The sequence below is a fragment of the Jatropha curcas genome, chromosome 3, assembly GCF_041381405.1.
Source record: "Jatropha curcas cultivar XTBG-Jc1 chromosome 3, XTBG_Jcur_1.0, whole genome shotgun sequence".
Classification (NCBI taxonomy): Eukaryota; Viridiplantae; Streptophyta; class Magnoliopsida; order Malpighiales; family Euphorbiaceae; genus Jatropha; species Jatropha curcas.
Genome location: NC_143153.1, coordinates 10,820,158 through 10,840,805, shown reverse-complemented (window position 1 = coordinate 10,840,805; position 20,648 = coordinate 10,820,158). Strand labels below are relative to the sequence as shown.

General features: G+C 33.6%; 1 protein-coding gene across 2 annotated transcripts; it reads right to left on the bottom strand.

Annotated features, from left to right (window-relative positions):
- Positions 1 to 1,595: 1,595 nt before the first annotated feature.
- On the bottom strand, positions 1,596 to 7,312 carry LOC105650304 (uncharacterized). 2 transcript variants are annotated; one of them, XR_016319906.1, is made up of 6 exons: positions 3,147 to 7,312; positions 2,899 to 3,063; positions 2,480 to 2,818; positions 2,184 to 2,402; positions 2,015 to 2,092; positions 1,596 to 1,943 (listed from the first exon to the last, which is right to left on the bottom strand). XR_016319906.1 is itself a non-coding variant. In XM_089718713.1 (6 exons), the coding sequence occupies exons 4-6, from the start codon at positions 2,292 to 2,294 to the stop codon at positions 1,716 to 1,718; spliced, it is 417 nt and encodes a 138-aa protein (XP_089574839.1). In that variant the 5' UTR covers positions 2,295 to 2,402; positions 2,480 to 2,818; positions 2,899 to 3,063; positions 3,147 to 7,309; the 3' UTR covers positions 1,596 to 1,715. The 2 variants fall into 2 exon arrangements, 1 of the variants encoding a protein (XP_089574839.1); XM_089718713.1 differs by having other exon boundaries at positions 3,147 to 7,309.
- Between the last annotated feature and the right edge of the window lie 13,336 nt (positions 7,313 to 20,648).

The window sequence follows — 20,648 nt, the reverse complement described above, 5'->3', positions numbered from 1 at the left end:
AAAATCAAAAGATAAAAAAGAACACTTCAATCCATGGAAACAAAGCTTCTGGAGATCTTAACTATCATTTGTTAAGACATTTGATCTATTTACAATCCTTAATCTGAGGATTAGGTAATTTCTTTAAAATTTTTTGTTTTTTTTTACATATTTTTTGTATTTTTTTTATATTTTTGTGGTTTTAGTAATTTAAGCTTCTTTAAATTGTATTCTGTTCATATTTGGCCATTTTATATGTCCTTAAATCACATTTAAATAAGAAATAATGTAAAAAAATCACTTAAAAATGAATTCTGGGCAAAAATCACGCAGCTGTTCATCGATGAACAATATCTGTTCATCCAAATTTTTCCAGAAATAATAAAAAAAATATAAATTTTGCACAAAATAAAACCTGATTTCTTCAATAAATCTGAGGATGCCCAAATATGAACATATCACAGTTTAATTAAACTTAAAATACTAAAATGTAATTTTATGTGTTTATTTATATGAATTTTACAATTTATATTCAAATAAAAAAATGAAATTAAATTTGTAGATTTATTAACAATTTGCATATTCAGACAAAAAATAATAATTAAATGTTTGGGAGTAAATTTGTTGATTTATTTATATTTAAGATTAATTTGCATATTCATTAATAATATTTTTGGTATTAAATAATAATTATGCATGATTTTATTTTTATTGGTTTATGGATTTAATTCTGAATCAATTTATATATTTTTGGATCCGATTTGTTACCCGCCTTGAACCATAAGGCAAGAGCGGGTCATTTATTTATTTTATTTAATATTTTTGACTCGGTTTGTCGCCCGCCTTGAACCATAAGGCAAGAGCGGGTCTTTTATTTATTTGGTTTAATTGCTTTGTTTTAATTACTTTGACTTGAATAATTGTTATGTGATAATCAGATTTGATTAGGATGATTAAATAATTTTCCATATAAGAACTCGGTCCGATTCATTTGGGTTGGATTTAAATAAATAAATAATTTAGCTTTTCTAACTAAAATAAATTAAAAATCATAGGTTAATAGAGGCCGATTTTCCGGGCGTCGGCTTCCAACGGGCCGGCGTACCTAATTCCCTTGCCTAGAATCACATTGGTGCACCTGATCAATCTTTTTGAAATAATTTGGCCTTAAAACAAAATTAGGTTTAAAATGAAGTCATTTTTATACAAATGGTCCCATTGCCTAAATAATGGGTGGCGACTCAAAATTGTTTATAAGACCGATTTATCGGCACCGCATCCAAAATAAAAATATTTTATTAAAAATCACAAAAAGGATGTTTTCGTGTCCTTTCGGGGGATTTGGATGGAAAACAATGCATACATGAGGGAGTTGCATATTTTGTCTCTTTCTGAATGTTGCAGGTGATAAAATGGTCACCCCATCTTTTTCAAAAGTGTAAATCCTTTTTATTTATGTGGTTTTGCTTAACTCTCGTTTTATTGTCTTTTGTCAATTTTGGAACAATGTAGATGGGCATTTATGCCCGCATTAACAAGGTGGACCACTCTCATAAGTGAGTGGGATGCCTCCTTTTTCGTTTCTGTGGTTTTGTTTTCTTTATGCAGGAATAAAGTAAAGTCTCAAAAGAAATGTAAATAATAATGTAAAAGAAATGTACAAAATACTGTAACGTGCTCAAGGGAGCTACAAAATATAAAAAAAAATGCAATCAAAAATTGAGAGAAGCCTAACGTCATCTCCGGCTAGGACCAACTGCCGCCTGCCTGACAGAAGATGGTGGAAGTGGTGGAGCATCGTCAGACGAAGAATCATCATCATCATCCTCCCCTTCATTTGAGGGATCTAAAGGAATCCCCTCAACCTCCAGTCTAGTGCGAAGCCTGTCATTCTCCATCTGGAGACGGGAAACAGCAGCGACCTGACGAGCCTGATGTCTCCGTAGCCTGCCAATCTCTAACTCCTGTGAAATAAAAAAAGGAAAAGGGTGAGAGAAGTACACAAAGCAAAAGGCCAAGAGTAAAGGGATCATACCATCTCGTGGCGCTCCGGATACAATCTGGCGATGTAGGTTCGAGCGAAGCAGAACCTCTGGTATAGCTCCTGATACCTCTGAGCAGGCACATGCAAGTGAAGGAAGGCACTCGATAAAGAATCCTCCAGGTAAAAATTTCTGACTTAGTAAATTCATTGTTATACTTACATGTGTGGCATGCTCAAGATCCAGCTGTAGTTGTGGCGGAGCCTGTCTGAGATCAATAGGAATAGCAAGGGTCGGTCTAAGCCCTAGAGAAGGATCCAAGGTAACCTCCATGCTCGGAGGGAAAGGGATATCACCTAGCACAACACCTGTAGGCTCGGTAGGAGCACCAACCTCAGCCTGCACCTCATAGAAAGTAGGAGTCCGATGCCTCGTCCTATCCTGTAATAAGTCAGAGAAATCCAGTTAATTACTCGGTCAAAGTGTTGGAAAAAAAATGGTGAGGATAAAAGAGTTACCTGAGAGTACTCTCAGACATCTGGAAGTCTGGTCCTCAGCTGAGTGGAGAGATAGGAGGCATAATCGCCAGGCACCAGGTAATCATCAGCTGGGAAGCCACCATACTCCAGGAACCTGTCCTCCGGTGTCATCCCATCTAAGGTACACATGTGGCGAGGGGGAGCAATAGGCACTCGCCTCTGGGCTGTGGCAGTACGGATCTCGAGGACCCTCTCTCCCAAATAATACCGGTTCACCCATTAGCCCTGAAGTAAGACTCTGGACCGGGTAAGGGCCTCCGCTCGGACTCGAGGGGCATAGGCTGTCCAAGCATCTCCCTCCCATGGAGTCAACAAGAGCTGCAAAACAGAAAAGTCAGCAGAATAAGTAGTAAAAAAAAAAGAGAGGAGATGCTACTCAGAAGATTCTCTGTACTTACATCAGCCAACACCCTGTCATTAAGGTAGCACCGCCAGTGGTACGAATCCTCCAAAATGGTGTTAGTATGATAGCGGTGAACCAAATATCGGGGAATCCGTCGAGTCTCAGCAGGAGTATCACTCTCAGGACCCCCAGGATAGATCTAATACTCATATGCCCATACCTGTGACAAGATTCAAACAGTTGAGTGTAAATTTGAGTGATTGGAAAATAAAGGAAGAGAATTCAGAAGGATAGGTGTCTTACCTCGAGTGGGCGGAGGAACTGCCAGTTAGACTCACCACTACCTCGGTCCATACATCCAGACCATGGTAGAGATGAGCCAACGCAAGGGAAGCCCAGTCAAAGGTACTGACAAGGCTCAAGTCCCGCAGGCAAGCCAAAACAGCAGGATCTCCCTTATTCTGGGAGGTGCAGAGAAGCTGGGAAGAGATAATGTAAAAGATGAAGGACCTCGCTGCCTGGTCCCTCTCCTCTCTAGTGTAAGCTGGGGCCGCAGGCCTAACATCCACAGGTAGCTCCCTCCAAGCTGCTAATCTCACTCGGATCCGCTCAGCCCAAAATTTATACATAACCTCATAGGAGACATAGCCCTGCGAGGTGTACTTGGTGCGTGTAGTAACACCAAGCAGGGTAGCTACAAGCTCGGCTCCCAAAGCAGCCGTTTGGTACCGGTCGTCTAAAGGAATAGTGTCACCATCAAATCCAAGCCTGGTAATCGCAGTGAAATCGGCTGGTGTCAACGTCAGCTCTCCGAAGCCGAAAATAAAAGAATGTGTACAGTCATTCCACCGCTCCATCAATGCGTAGCGCATGGCAAGTGGGAACCGGGGCTGAGTCTAGCGAAGGCCCGATGCATAATCACCGAATCCAGCAGAGATAACTCTCGACCGCATTGGGGGGTCCAATAAATCCCAGAAGGCAGAGGCATCAGTAGAAGATCCGCCAACTCGGGCCTTGCCCAGATCGACCTAGGTAAGAGATTTATTTAAATAAAAGGTCAGGCTAACATTTATTTGTTTTTAATTGCAAGAAATAAAGCATTCAAGTTTCTGATCAGACACAGTCGCGTCACGCAACTGTAGTCGCGTCACGCAACCACAGTGCTGCGCCACGCAGCTTGTCAAGGAGCTGCGTCCCTTGTCTCACAGCTGCGTCACAGAACTGTTCGTCCATAGAACAGTTGCGTGACGCACCTGCCGAAAGGTAAGAAAACAAACCCTAACATTAATCTACCCTATTTCCTGTGTTTTTCTATGAGCTTACAGGGTCTAAATGAGCCGGATTCAACATGGCATCACATTCCAAGGCAGCAAATAAGGTATCAAGATGCGCAAAAGAGTCAAAATCAAAGTTCAGAGACAACAGGGTCGCGCAGCTTTGAACAGCTGCGTCACGCAACTGTTCACATAAGAACAGCTGCATCACGCAACTCTCTCCTGCGTGACGCCACTGTCGACGAGCAGACAGAGTAAAAATTGGAACAATTCATTCACAAAACACCCAGAGCAACACAAAAAGCAAGAAATTCAAACGTAAATTACTTACCTCACTCTGGAAACCGCGCATCGCGTTGGTATTGTGTCGAATCAGGAAATCGGAGCCTGGTGCCAGAAGAAATTGAAGAGGCCGCGTACCGAATGTAAAAAGAATGAAAAGCAAAGGGTTATTTATAAAGGAAAAGGGTTAATGGGCCCAAGCCCACCAAGAACCCATCAAAGCCCAAGTCGGCTTATTTAGGCACTTTAGAGTGGGTGTGTGGCTCGTATACTTCAATAATTTCATCTACTCGCCACACAGGGGGCAAAATCATCAAAATCATCAAATACCCTCAGGTAAGTTTTTCTTTCAAACACCGCATTAGGAAAAGTATACTTGAAAATTTAGGACTAGAAAAATTTAACAAAATTTTTTCTTTGCTAAAGTTTCAAAATTTTTTTAGCAATGGATAAAGTTTTCAAGGTTTGCTGAAAAGATAATATTTTTTGGTCTCGGGATGGAATTCCAGACTAGGGGCAAAAATATACTCTTTTGCCCTAATGCAAGATTTCAAATTTCAAAGTTTATGGTTAATAATGCATGGGGGCATGTGATGCTCCAACATCTAACAAAAGCAAGATCTGTTTGTACACAGAAATTGCTCTCTTTTCTTGAAAATTTTTCAAGCTAAACCCTCCGAAGCCGATTAAACTGAGCTGAGGAGGTGAAAAATAAAGCCGATTACACTGAGCTTTGGACACAGCCAAACCCTCCGAAGCCGATTAAACTGAGCTGAGGAGGTGAACAACAAAGCCGATTACACTGAGCTTTGGACACAACCAAACCCTCTAAAGCCGATTAAACTGAGCTGAGGAGGTGAGCAACAAAGCCGATTACATTGAGCTTTGGACATAGCCAAACCCTCTAAAGTCGATTAAACTGAGCTGAGGAGGCATCTTCAAAACCAATTAGACCGAGTTTTGGAGATCGTCACCGATCCGACTGGAGCCAACAAAGCCGATTAGACTGGGCTTTGGACATGACCAGATGATCAAGACAGCTACTTCATTCAATCCAATGTTGAAGACGCGTCAATGGGCCACTTTAACATTAATCGTTTACACAATTAATGATAAAGTGGAGGGGAGGAAAACTATTGACGCGTGTTTCTATGCCCCCGCCTGATCCAATGATGATATGAGGATGTGGAATGGAAGATTAATGCTATCTAGAAGTCTTTTAAGCCAAAGATTTAAATTAAATTGATTTTGAGAGTCTGGTTGCGTAAGAGCTGCGTCACGCAGCTATCAGTTGCAAGACGACACCGTCAGCTGCGTCACGCAGCTCCTATTTGTATGACGTCATCAATATGATGACATGCCACAAGTGGCTGTGGTCCGAAAAGAAAGCTGCATCACGCAGCTAACAGCTATGCTCTGTTGCCCTACCTCTATAAATTTGTCTTTTTGGCAGCTGCGAAAGGGGGATTAAAAAAAAAGGCGCATAAAAAAATACACTTGCGGCTAGGTTTTTCTCTAGAGACTCCTTTGAGTTCCTTTGAAGAAAAACAGCCATTAGATATCAATTAGATTGAAAACAAAGATCGAAAAAGAGAGAAAATCAAGAGAGAAAAGAGTGAACATTTAAATCCTTGTTGACGGAGCTTCTGGAGCATCTTAACCGTCGTTCGTTAAGGCATCAAAGCCATATACAATCCTCAATCTGAGGATTAGGTAATTCCCTTACACTTTTTGTGTTTTTTTTTCATTGATTATTTATTTTATTATTGTTTTAGTAGTTTAATCTTAATTGAACTGTATTCTATTCATTGTTGGTCATTCTAGGTTCTCTTAAAATATGTTTGAATAAAAAAACGCTCTAAACAAATAATTTAAAACAGAGCTCGGACCAGAGCAGTTGCGTCACGCAGCCAGTAGATCCGTAACGGAGCTGGCAGATGCGTGACGGAACTGTTCATGTCCAAAATTTCGTTTCTTTACCTAGAACGGCCGCGTCACACAACTAATGGATCCGTAACGGATCTGGCAGATGCGTGACGGAGATGTTCATATCCAAAAATGTTGTTTTTCATGCCCAGTACTCTGTTTTCCGAATTATGAACAGCTGCGTCACGCAGCTACCGGCTCCGTAACGCGACTGTTCTTCCAAAGAACAGCTGCGTAACACGACAATTCTAGGGTTCCAGAAACAATTTTTGTTCTTTCAAAAATAATAAATTTTGTACAAAATAAAATTTAATTTTCCCAATAAATCCGAAAATGACGAATTATGAATAGATTGCAATTTAATTAAGTTTAGAATATTAAAATGTCATTATGCATGATTTTGGGTTTTTGGTTTTCGGTTTAAATTTTGAATCAGGTAGAATGTATTTTTAGGTTCGGTTTGTGGCCCGCCTTGAACCATAAGGCAAGAGCGGGTCTTTTATTTATTTATTTGATTTAGCTGCTTTAGTTTGGATGATTGGGATGATTATGGATGCAATGATTGAATTTGATTGGGACGATTAATTAATTTTCCATATAAGAACTCGGTTCGATTCATTCGAATTGGGTTTAAATAAATAAGTAATTTGGCTTTTCTAATTAAAATAAATTAGAAATTGTAAGGTTAAAAGAGGCCGATTTTTCGAGGCGTCGGCTTCCAATGGGCCAGCGTACCCAATTCCCTTACCTAGAATCGCATTAGTGCGCCTAACCAGTCTTTTTAATAATTTGGCCTTAAATAAAATTAGATTTAAAATGGAGTCACTTTTATAAAATAAAATTGAAAACAGTCCCATTACCGAAATAATGGGCGGCGACTCAAAATGTTTTATAAGACCGATTTATCGGCATCGTATTCAATAAAATGTTTTGTCACCACTACGTTTTTCGGGTCGCTCGGGGCGGTACGAAAACAACAGTTTTTCTTTATAACAAAAAATATGTTTCTAACTATTTTCTATTTTTACAAAATAATATTTATATAATTGTAATTATAATATCTATAAATAATTTTTTCTATAAAATATTTTTATTCAAAGAATAAAAAATAACATAAAAAATTATATTATGCTCTAATAAACATTTAATTTATTATGAAAAATTTATTATATCCTTTATTTTTAAAGAATTTTACAAAATGAAAATAATTTTATATTATTATAAATAATCAATGATAAGAATTCAAAAATTTATAAACATAAAGTTTCTAAATTTATTTTAGGATAATTGCAATTTTGGTGTATGAACTTTGCAATTTTTTTATTTTGGTGTATAAACGGAAAAAGTTTACCATTGAGTATTTGAACTCCCAATAATTTTGCAATTAAGTGAAATTTCTCTACGTGGATCGCCGGAATTCACTGTAGGATGGCTAGACCCACTTTTTTATTTTTTAATTGTTGATTAGGCGCCAAATAAGATGCCACGTGGGCTGCCACGTAGATTAAAACTGTAAATGACCTATTTACCCCTAAAAGACCCTTAATCTTCTCAGTTACCCATCTCAATGCCTCTCTCTCTCTCTCTCTCTCTCTCTCTCTCTCACCCCAAATAATTTTATTCATTTCTTTTTCCATATTTAATCTAATATATACAATAACAAAATTTCAAATAATTAATACTTTAAATTTTTTCAATTTTGAAATTAAAACTTTCAAAAGTTTTTGAATTTTTTCTTATTTATATCTGTCTACATGTACCTATACTTCTCTATATATACCTCAGTTCTAGTGATTTTCTTTCAAGAGTAGTTTTCTTCTTTTATTGCTTTTCAATTCTTTAAGTTTTGATTATTGCTTTTTTTCTTTATTCCTTTATATATATGTATGCTCAATTAAGAAATACTATTGCCTTCGTTTTCGATTGAGATAATGTTAACTCTTTGATATCTTTTTTCCTTTTTCTTTTCTTTTTCAAAATTTTTTTAACCTTTTTTTGCGATCTTTTATGGTCCTTTTTTTTGTGTGTATCCGTGACTTTTCTCCTATTTAATCTTATTTCTTTAATAATAACTTCTTTGTTATATTATCAATCATATGTGTCGTATGTGTATAAATGCAGGTATGAGAAATATCATATTGATGGGGAAGAAGATGAAAGAAAAAGCTAAATATAAATCCATTTGTGTTTTTTTTTTTTTTAAATTTGTTATTTTTTTATCAAATTGTATAAAACTGTTCATTTTAAATTTTTTCATTCATTGATTCATATTCATACATGTTTATGTAAATTTTTAATTATTTACAATTATTTTAATTCATGTATTATTATTATTATTATTATAATATATATTTTTGTCGTCCAATTGTTGAGTTAGTATATTGCGTAAAATTCAAGCATTTCATGTGATTTGGTTTGATTTGAGTTTCGAAACTAAAACTGAACTAATAAATTGGAAAGAAAAATATAAGTATAATCTATATTTATTATTATTTTTTTCCCATTTACATCAAACATTAAATCTATGTACTATTGAAGTTATATATATATATAGAGAGAGAGAGCAAAGTGAATATTTTCAATTTTTTTATAGATTTGATAATTTATAATAATTTATAAAAAATAATAATATAATCAATTATAATAATTATTAAAATAAATATTTAAATACCCACGTGCGAAGCTCGATTTTTAACTAATATAATATATTCTCCGCTAAAGTTATCATTTTTTTCATAATAATATAATAATATAATATATTCTTTTTGCATTGTAGTTTTTTCTAGGGCTGTTTGTGAGTTGATTTGGGTCGATTGGAATATAATAATCAAATCAAACCTAAAGTGGCGGTTTGAAAAAAATTAAATCCAAATTAAATTATAAAAAATTTCAAACCAAACCAAACCTTTGGTGGCGGTTTGACGGTTTGTGCAGTTTGAAATAAGAGAAATTAAACTTCTTTATTCATCTAGTAAATAAGAAAAAAAAAAAGATTAACAGTATAATAAACTTGTCGTAATTCTAAACTTCGTGCGCGAATATTAATAAATTATTTGTATAGGTATTATTTTTAAATTATATTGATATATAGTTTTTTAAAAACTTCTTTAAAAAGCTCTACAATGTTTTGAAGACATGCACAATATTGGTGTCTAATACTATTAATAAAATTACCATAAGTCTTATTTATGATGGTTAATGCCTCATTCATCGATGAATAAGATGAAATAAGGCATCATTAAATATATTAATCAAGTTTATATAATTTTTCAAAGATATTGTCAAAGATATAATTTTATATAAGTTTATAAAACTCAAAAATTTTATATAATTTTTTCAAAGATATTGTCAAAGATATTGATAAATAATTAAATCTAGTCATCCGACTAGTTATATGATCACGTGGGCAGTCACACAAATGGCACAACAACAGCGCTCGAAATTATTAACATCTTCACATAATCACATCACGTGGAAATTGGTTTGTGGTGTCACCGAAACCTCCAATGAGCCGTCCTCACACATGACCCTTCCTCTCATAATGTGTGCACCAAGGAGCCGATCCCCCATACATGGCCGACCGGTCTAATTCTCACTTGACCAGCCTTCTCATTGTTTTTCCATTCCCCCTTTTCTTTTCCATACCAACAGGAGGCCACCCTGTGGTTTATCCATATTATCCATATCATATCATCAGGTGCATACGGGGCGCCGATCTCCCATACAGCCAACGGTCTCGTAGATCGCCCTCATAAACTCATGGTGACTCACTTCATTCCAACTCCACACAAACATGGCAAAACATTGTCACATCACAACTAATCAAGCATTGCAATTAAATGCAAACATATTGATCAATTAAACATCGTAATGCAATGCAGAATTAGACATTCATACTCAAATGCAAATAGATAAATAAATAGTATTAACAATAAACAATAATGATAAAATAAATAAATAATAATAATAAACAATAATAATGAAAATAAATAAATAATTGAATAATTAAATGAATAATAATGATAACAATAACATAATTAGAGCACTTTATTTATTATGTATCAAGTTATAGAATTAATCTAAATAAACTTATTAATTATGTTATGAATTAAGACTAGTCTAGGTTCTATCGAAATTTCGGCAGCACCTTCCCTAGAATTTGACTAAACCTCAATTCAACAGTACGTTTTCAAAGCCGGCAAATCCAAAATAACTAACCTTGTCCGCCATAACTAGTATTCATTCATCTACTTATTCACTCTATTCACACTGCCCATCTGTCGAGTAATCAATCAATTTAAATACCAATCCTCCTTAAACTTCAACCATAAATTTACAAGCCAATTCCAATAATATCCACATAATATTATTTAATAAATCATAAGTTAAATAAATTAATAGCCTTATGGTAACTAATTTGTTAAGCTGTTAAAACTTACTTTAGCAATAACTAATTATATCTACTACCTATTTAAATTCGATTATTACTTCAATATCGAAAGTGGTTAGACCTCCCGAACCTTAATTTATTAAAATTTCGCATCTAACCGTTAACCGACTAAAACTCATCTTACTTTTCATTATGCACAACCAACTAGTTTTAGACTAATGATCATCTAATTAACTAATTAATTAATTCTAATTTATCTCCTCCTCAATTCACCTCATCATAATATTAATTCATGTATTTTATTTAACAATGTTAAAAATTAATTTGTAACTACACTATACCAATTAACTAATTTCTAGCAAGAATTATATTTGATCGATTATTTATTCGAATTCAATTTAATCAATTGATAGTTCTAAATTTGAAATTTATAACACAAATCAGGAAATAGAACTTAGGGCGTACCGATCAAAATTCCGGTGATGATTCCAGGATCCTCGCAAGGAGAGGAAGATTCTGTCTCTTGATGCCTTGCCGGAGTATCACCGGCCCGCCGCCGTACACGGTGGTCAGAAAATCGACCATGGCCAAAATTAAGCAACATTTATACCAAAATTCTCGAAATGTTACAAGGAGCTAAAATTCACTGTCTGTTTATGAGATTGGTGAGCCAACTAGCTGGAATCGGGCTTGACAGCCACTGCAATCGTCGCCGTTGATCCAAGGGAGAAGAACTGCATCTAAACTGTGCTGTAGCAACCATTGGAGTCGCGAACGAAGAGAGGCGTGACGTCGAGCGTGATCAACGGCTGGGATCGAGGGCGCCTGAGCTGTGGCGCTGCTGCTGAGTCCAGTCGAACGAAAGCAGAGAGAGAGAGGAGCTAAGGCACGATAGTGAAGGGTAGCGGCGCAATCGTCGGGCCTGTCGCAGGCGACCGGTAACCATGACAGAGAAGGAGGGAGGTGAGCGGTGAGCGGTGCCGGAGAGAAAAGAAGGAATAAGAAGAAGAGGAAAAGGAAGAAGGAAAGAAGACATAGGAATTTCTAGACCATTTCGGTTCGATTCGAATCGATTTGGTCCAAAACAGTGATTTGATTTGATTTGATTCACTTGGTTTTCAGAAAACTCAAATTGGTTTACGGGTCTGGTTTAGCAATAATAAAATATTTTATTGTATAATCTCATTGGTCGATTTAAAATTTATTTTTATTTTATTTTATTATTTTTTTTAAATAAAAATTCTATGAAATTAAATTTTAGATTCGTTTCATATATATATATATATACACACACATGAAAGAAAAAAATTAATATTATACTAAATATTAAAATGAATTAATCAAAATTATGCCATAAAATACACATGATTTTAAATTTATGTTTTTATGTCCCTTTAAAAACGAAATTATATGTATATTCTTAGTATAGTATAAAAACTATTATATATTCAATAAGATAATAATTAAGCGAATTAGAAATATAAAATTGAAATTTTGATTTAATTATATTTATTACAAAAAATTATAAAAATAGTATAGTTTAGTTTGTACATATATTTTTTTATTAGCAAAGAGAATTATTTTATTAATTACTTAATTAGGAAAAATTTAACAAACTCTAGCACTACACCCACGTCAATAGATTTCCCCAAATATCTAAACATAGCCAGAGAATGTTAAGTAAACATGATATGCAGTACATCCAAAATAAAAAACAAAACAATAGCGAGCTTGTTCTTAAGATAAGATATTTATCAAACAACAAAAAACCAAAATTTACCAACTGTTACAAACCACAAGATAATGCCAAAGTAAAACAAACAATAAGGAGAATGACAGCAACAAACCATGAACCAAGACAATTTATCAATACTACTTCCAAGTTTCTTTCCTTGCTCCATAGATGCCAAAATAGCTCAAGTTATAAAAGCTAAAACAAGTGAGGAACTCAGACCCTAATAAAACTAATTCCAACCCAAAATTGATGGAAAATCAATTCCCTTCTTAGCTAACATATTTGCAAAAGAATTGGCAAATCTTAGAATATAAACAAAATGAACACAAAATTTATTGAAGAAACGCCACCATTTTCATGGTCCTCTATCCTTAAAATTAACCCAACAAATCACATTATAAGAATTAGATTCAACCATCAATGGACAATCTTTGGGTTGTGATTGAGCAAATAAATTAATTGCTTTAAAAATAACAACTCTACTTCATTAGAGTCTAAGATACCTGAGTAATAAAAAAACCAAACACCTAACCTCCCCTTTTTCGTTTTTGAGCACTCCTTCAGCTCCAGAAGGTCCCGATTTGCCTTTAGAAGATCTATCGATGTTGAACTTAAAAACCCAAACTAGAGGAGATTCTCAAAGCATAAAAGATGAAGCAACAGTACAAGCTGATTCGGATTTATAATAAGAAACCAAGAAAGTATTATATAACCAATCCTTTAGATCCTAAGGGAGTGAAGTGCAAGAAGCTTTCAGAATTTCAAATGATCTAAACTTAATTTCATCCAGAAGCTGCTCACCATAAAAAGAATCTAAAGAAAACACAACCTTGTTTCTCCTAATCCAAAGAGACCAACAAGTAATAAAGAAAATTAAGATCCAAGCATTCTGTGCACCTTTTAACCTAAATCAATGAGAGATCTTGGTAAAATAGCTTTGAACTCCCACAATTGAAGATAGAATACCAAATTTTGCTAGCTAACATACAATCCAAAAGACAGTGATCAACGGTTTCAACCAAACTATTATATAAGGAATATAAGCAATTTTCCAGATTAGGAATTACGTTCCTCTTAAATAAATTGTACTTACAAGGAATACATCCAAGGTAAACTCTCCAAACAAAAATAGCAATTTTTTTAGGTACTAAAGAATCCCAAAGATTTTTAACATTGAAAGCTATAGGAGATTGTTCAAAGGAGCTATCATCCAAAAGTGAATAACGACTCTTAACCGAGAAATCTCCTCTTTTATCATATTTCCACACAATTTTATCTTCATACGCTTGTTGAATGGAAACAAGGCTAAGAGAATGTTATAACTCTCTCCACATATTTTCCTCAAAAGATCTCAGATTTCTACACCAAGAGATGTTCCATGTCCAAACATTTTCAATAAATGAACCACAATCGCTAACTAAAGCCTATTTATTGGATGAAATTCTAACGAGTCTAGGGAAGGAGAACTGAAGAGGAATTTCTTGCAACCAGATATCCTTCTAGAACTTAATAGACTTACCATCACCTAGAACCTAGCTGAAACCATTTTTGAGAATATTAGCCGTACATGATTGAGGATTTCCAAGCAGACTTATTTCCTTCCAAAGCGGAGAGAGTCTCCTCCATGGTGTAGAATCAATGGAAGAGGTTAAAGGAGCTTTTTGTACGTATTTAGAGATTAAAATATGTTTTCATAAAAAATCTTTCGTCGATCGAAACCTCCACCACCACTTGCCTAATAGAGCAATATTTTTCTTTTTCATACAAGTGATCCCCAAACCACCATGGCATTTTCTTTTAATCATCATAGACTAAGAAACCTAATTAATAGGCCTTTCTCTCTCTACCCTTTGCCCCAAAATAATTTTCTTTGAGCTGATTCTATCTTACTAATGACTTTCTGAGGAGCTCTAAAGATTGACATACAATAAAGGGGGCAATGAGGATAAAACCGATTTGATCAAAACTAGCTTACCACCTAAGGATAAATGTCTTGCTTTCCACAGAGATAATTTAGATTCAACCTTCTCAATAATTGATTTTTAACACTTTTTGGATTACCACCGATGGGTATCCCCAGATACATTGACTGCAATTTATTAGTTGAACACTTCAAAATTGTAGCAAGAAAACTAATCTCATCTTCATCCAAGTTTACTCCAAACAATCTGCTTTTACTGAAATTTATTTTCAACCTGGAAAGCATTTGAAAACACATCAAAATCCTCCTAAGATTCTTCTCTTCAATATCTACCTTGTTAAACACCACTGAATCACTCGTAAACTGTAAATGCGATACTGTAATTGATTATTCTCCAACTAGAATCCCTGAAAGAAAACCAAAATTGACAGAATTTTTTATTAATACATTACAAGTTTCTGCAAGAACTAAAAACAAGAAAGGAGAAAGAGGATCTCCTTATTTTAACCCTCGTGACATAGAAAATTCTTCAGAAGGACTTCTATTTATGAACACAGATAATCTAGAGGTCCATAGGCATTCTAAAATCTAGCTGTATCATTTTTCCTTGAAACCCAATTTCTTTAGCATAAAAAGTAAGAAATCTCAGTCAACTGTATCATATGCCTTTTCAAAAGTCTGCTTCAAAAATCAAGCCTTTCTCCTTTTTTTGACTTAATATCACGAATAATCTCATTTGAAATGAGAATTCCACCTATGATCTGACAACCTCCGACAAAGTTAGTTTATTTCGCCAATTATAGAGCTCATTGCTTTCTTCATTTTGAGAGATAAAACCTTAGTTAGAATCTTGTACACACTTCCTATTAAACATACTGGCATGTAATCTTTAAGCCCTTGAGGTGAGGGCTTTTTAGGCATGAGAGCAATGATATTAGAGTTTAGCCCCACTGTTAACTTTCCATTGCAGTGGAATTCTTGAAAAAACTTTAGTAGATCACAACGAATGACATTCCAACACTTTTTGAAAAATTTGAATGTAAAGCCATCAGGTCCCTATACTTTGGATCCATTAATAATAATATCAAGAATCAAACAAGCATATAGACTAGATATAGAACTTTATTATTAGTAGCTAATACAGTTCGCTGATCTTTTAATAACAGAATGAAATTTATATTCTTTTGAATAATGAAACTAAGACTAAAAAAATGTAATATTACATCTTTCCGCTTAGAGTTGATCTTTACAAAAGATATAAATCTTCATAGCAGCAATTATTCCATTAATTGATTTGGAGGCCAAAATAATAGCACCTTTAAATCTTTTATAACTTGATTTTTTTTCAATAACTTGCGACATATAACGAATACAGATGAGTTTTTGCCGCTATGCCTCAATAGCATTGATGGAGGAACAAACCAAACTACCAGGTTCCATCGATCGAAAATCCACACAAGTTCTAAAGTATTCAGCTAAATAAAATCAAATATTACAGTTTTATTTAGTAATAAACTTTCACAAAGAAGGGACAACCCTCACCGAGGAAGAAAAATACTCCAAACATAAAGATAACCAACAATAATAAAATAAAAAAGACAGATCTGTTATGAAAAAAATAGATTTGAGTTTATTAAAGCAAAATAAGATTAAAAGCAAAAGAGAGTGGAAGAAAAGAGATAGTAAAAAGCAAAACTGCTGATAAACAGCAATAGTTTCAAACTAAAACTAAGGTTAAAAAACTAGAGAGAAAAGAGAAAGCTAAATTTTTTCGCTTTAAAGTTACACATTAATCTAATTTTACATTAATATTTAATATTTGAACATTTTACAAATAAGCTATAATTTATCTTCTTTTTTTTTTTTTTTTGGTAAGATATCATTTATCTAATTAATCAAAAAATTATTGTTCAATTATATCTAATATAATTAATCTCGTAATTTAACAATTAATAAATATAAAAGAAATTTTTATTTTAAAAAATTGAATTGAATTTAAACATACACGTGCACACATATATACAGCGGTTTGAGCGATTTTGACTCTAAACAGTAAATCAAACCAAGTGCTTGATTTTTAAACCATAAAAAATCAAATTAAATCATTAATCTTTTAAATCATGATTTTGAATCGATTTAGATTAATTTGGACAGTTGAGGCGGTTTGATGAACAACACTACTTTTTTTTTCCATATTTGGAAGATTTTTGTTAAGAAACCCTAGAGCTCCTTACCGACCACAAATCGTTTCAAACCCGCCCCCGCTCTCTCTTCCCCAATAATAAAACGGCAAAATGTCTCTCTGTTTCAATATCATTCTAAAACCTAATCTCTCTCTATTTCAGGTCTTAATTTATGTGGTCTCTACTTCGGTCTTCAAATCCATAGACAAAACCCTACTTCCAATTTATTCTCTTCTCTTTTAGTTTCTTGTTTCTTTTTTGTTTTATTGCTTGAAACTGTCAGTGTTTGTCTCTGCAGAAGTCTCATGAAAACCCCATGAATTGGTCTATAAAATACACAGCGTCATCTATCTGGTGCAGATCCATTCCCAAAATCAAACTGTGTAGGTGGCAAAAGCAATTAGTTAAAAGCAAATTTGATTCATCCAGTAACATTGATGATGCTTTGGCTTCCTTTAATTTGATCCTTCGTAGGAATCGGTCACCACCTTTGGTGGAATTTATATAGATCATGAGACTGTGCTTTGTTTGTCTATCTAAAGGGATGGAATTGTTTGGTGTTTAACTCAATCTTTATTCTATTAAATATTTGACCTAATTCCTTTTTCCTCTCATATCGTGCGGATGTTGGGTACTCTCCTATTCAGATCGATTCCATAGCTTCATCAAATCTATCCTCCCTACCTTAATTAATGGGCTTGGTAGGTAGGATAATTTTGTTGAAGCTGTGTAATCGTTTTGATGATATTGTTGCGAAAGGGTATCACCTGAATTATTTATTTATTTATTTTTTGGTTTAATAATCTTATATGATGTCTACAATTGAAGAACACAATTTTACCTGTAGTTGAACTTTTCTGTGAAGGATTTGAGTTGCTTTGGTTTCATCACGTTGTCAAAAGATTGAAATTGGTACTCGTTATTTAACCAATATAGCTTATTGTGCCTATATGCATTTTTTTTTTTTTTTTGGCAGAGAATGGATTTGAACTTTTAATCTGACTAATATTTTACTTTTCCTTTAGCAATTATTCGCTATATATAGATCAGGCAAAAGTTGCAGCTAAGCCTTCACAGATGTCTTGACATTTTAAAGCTTTAATAGTTGAGTTCGTTTAAGAATTTTCATGTTTTTTTTGGCTTTAACTTCCTATGCCAATTCCCCAACTGACCACCAATGTATGTGATCAAGCTTGTTGATTTAGTTTTTTCAGCATCTCATATGCAAGTGCAAACTTAGGCATGTGAATTGAGGCTCGATAGAGATTAGGATCCTAGAAGTCTTTTTTTTTATTTTTTAATTCTGGCTCTTTATTTTCACCCTGAATTAGAGGTATACACTCTTATTTGTAGAATAGGACACTGGTAGTCAAAAGTTATTCACATGACTGATTTTAACGTATTTTCAAGGTGTTAAGTAAGTTATTTTCACTTGGTCAATATATGTACTTTTACTTCATATTGTTATCTATATGACTGATCTGTGGTTTTCTAAGGGGTTTAGTAGTGTCTTTAGTAGGAGAACGTTGGAGCTAGCTGCCCCTTAGTTAAGAGGGGAATTGATGTGTCTCTAAAAAGGTAGCTCCTCTATTCTTTCTTACTCTTGAACTTTATTTATTATTTGATTATATTTTATAAATCTAATTTGTTCTCTAAAAAGAGCAGTTGGTTTTGACTAGCCTCTTGTGTATCTTTTTTTCATTAATCATAATTTTCTGTACAGCCCAATAATGGAGGGATCAATAGCATTGTGCATTTGAGTTTAACAACCAGGCAAGTAGCCATGGAAGGGAAAGCTTAGTACTTTCTGTGCAAATCTAACTCTTCAAATGGTAGAAAGGAATAGTTTTAGAGAAGAATGATCTGGGGGATGAACACTGATTTCCAAAAGGTGCTTGATCTTATTCTACAAGTGGCTGTTCATGGGAATTTTTGAAGAAGATGAAATGATAAAGAGAGTGTTTGTGTTTAGATATGGAATTTTATAGAGCATTGTCGGGACCTTGGGAAACTGATTATCAGGTGATGGTGAGGAAATGTACAGCCAAAGGATATGGTAACTGCACGCCATAGAGATGTATGGAATTTGAGAGACTCAAGGGTACACTAGTTCCTGCAACTTAAAAATGGGGTGGCTTTGATTAGTTGATTCCATGAAAACTTGATGCAGCTCTTCTTGTATGGAAATGGTGCTATTGGTCCTGTTATTATTTTTAATGGTGTTTTAAATTTTATAATCCAAACCAAATCACCTACTTATGAACATCCCTAATTATTGGTATTGATGCTTTTGCAATAAGAAGAGAAAGCATTGAGCTTTTTGAAGAAATATAGGTTTGCACTTGTACTCGGTCTCTTGGTTCTTTAGCCATCATCGTGAAATCTTGTTCATTTTTATTGTCATTTTTAAGAATTGAGAATTTGCTTAAATGCTTTTTAGTTAATCGTTGGAGAGAATTTGTATTTTGTTTTCTGTTGTCAGCAGGTCTACTTTTACCAACTAATTACCAAAGGTGAGCTTTTTTTTCTAGTCTTTTGGATTTTTGGAACCTTTGAAGCCAGTTCACCTACACCTTTCCACAATCTTCTATAACTCAAAGTTTCAACAAGAAGTCTGATTATGTTGACTATATGCATTCATTCGTCAAAATATTCTTCCTTGACAGATACTAAATATTTCATTCTATGCATTTTGATTTCTCTTTTTGTAGTCTAAAGCTTGCATTTGCCTAGTTTTCTCTCTATGGAACTCCTTAATCTTGTACCAAGCCCCCTTGACTTTTTCTCAAACCATATTAGACCGGATGGAGAGAATGCAAAACAAATATTTAAACTTATAATAGGTGCTTTTCTTTTAGAGCATAAAATATTTATGATGGAGTAGCATTCTTCTATTCATCTGTAGCATCACAGTTTAATGAGCTAGATACTATCATTAATTATTACTCTAGTGAAAATGGATTATTACTTTGAACTGATCCTTGGGCATGCAGATGTGGCCTTATTAGTCAAAATCGGGCTCTGGATTAAGGCTCAACTTGGATGCAATGTACAATTTGCTCAAAGTTCAATTTTTTATACAATTTATTTCCTCAACTTGGCGTAAGAAAACAAAAAAGTCGTTTCTTAAAGAAAAATAATTTTTAATTAATAAAAATTATAAAGGTTTAGAATTAGAAAATAAAAAATTATATAAAAAATATAAATAATTATTAAAAAAATTATAATATTATATTGAATATTTTCGTTAGAAGAATATTTATTATTTTTTAATTATATTTTATTTTAATCAAATAATTCATTACTTTCTAATTATATTTGATTTAAATCAAAATTTTTATTTTCATAACGATTAATTTTTTTAAGAAAATATGCTTTTTATACTCTTGGTGCAAGTTCAACGGAGTAAAGTGTACAAAAAATTTATTTTTCTACAAATTGTACATTGCTGCTAAGTTTGTAGAGCAAATTGAGTGTTATTCCTAAACTTATAGTCAGGAATTTTACGAAGGGAAACAATATATTTTTTCCAAGTCAATGCGGGTCTTCAACTCATTGGTTTTTGGAGTGATTAATGCGTGTAAAGTTGATAATTTTAGAGACACGATCGTTTCATTTTAAATTTTAGAATGCCATTTGGGTAAAATTGTAAAATTATATATATTATGAAAAAGAAGCCGGAAAATGAGAAATTTCATAAACATAACCAGAGGTTTTAATTTTTTTTCTATACATAATTAATATAAAGTATTAATCCCCAAGAAGGCCTTGGCTAATTAATAAGAGAATTACAAGTTCAGTTGTGAAAAATTATTATTAGACAACAACTATAAGTTTAATTTACAGTAGATCAGAATCTAAACTTGCAGTCGGGAATGCACAGTTTGTATGATGGTAAACATGACAAAAATTATATATATTATGAAAAAGAAGCCGGAAAATGAGAAATTTCATAAACATAACCAGAGGTTTTAATTTTTTTTCTATGCATAATTAATATAAAGTATTAATCCCCAAGAAGGCCTTGGCTAATTAATAAGAGAATTACAAGTTCAGTTGTGAAAAATTATTATTAGACAACAACTATAAGTTTA

Coding starts and splice junctions, on each gene's coding strand:
- LOC105650304 (XM_089718713.1), bottom strand. CDS start 2,294: ATGGAGGTTACCTTGGATCCTTCTCTAGGGCTTAGACCGACCCTTGCT. Junction 2,093..2,183: donor ATCTTGAGCATGCCACACAT/GTAAGTATAACA, acceptor GTGCCTGCTCAG/AGGTATCAGGAGCTATACCA. Junction 1,944..2,014: donor ATCCGGAGCGCCACGAGATG/GTATGATCCCTT, acceptor TTTATTTCACAG/GAGTTAGAGATTGGCAGGCT.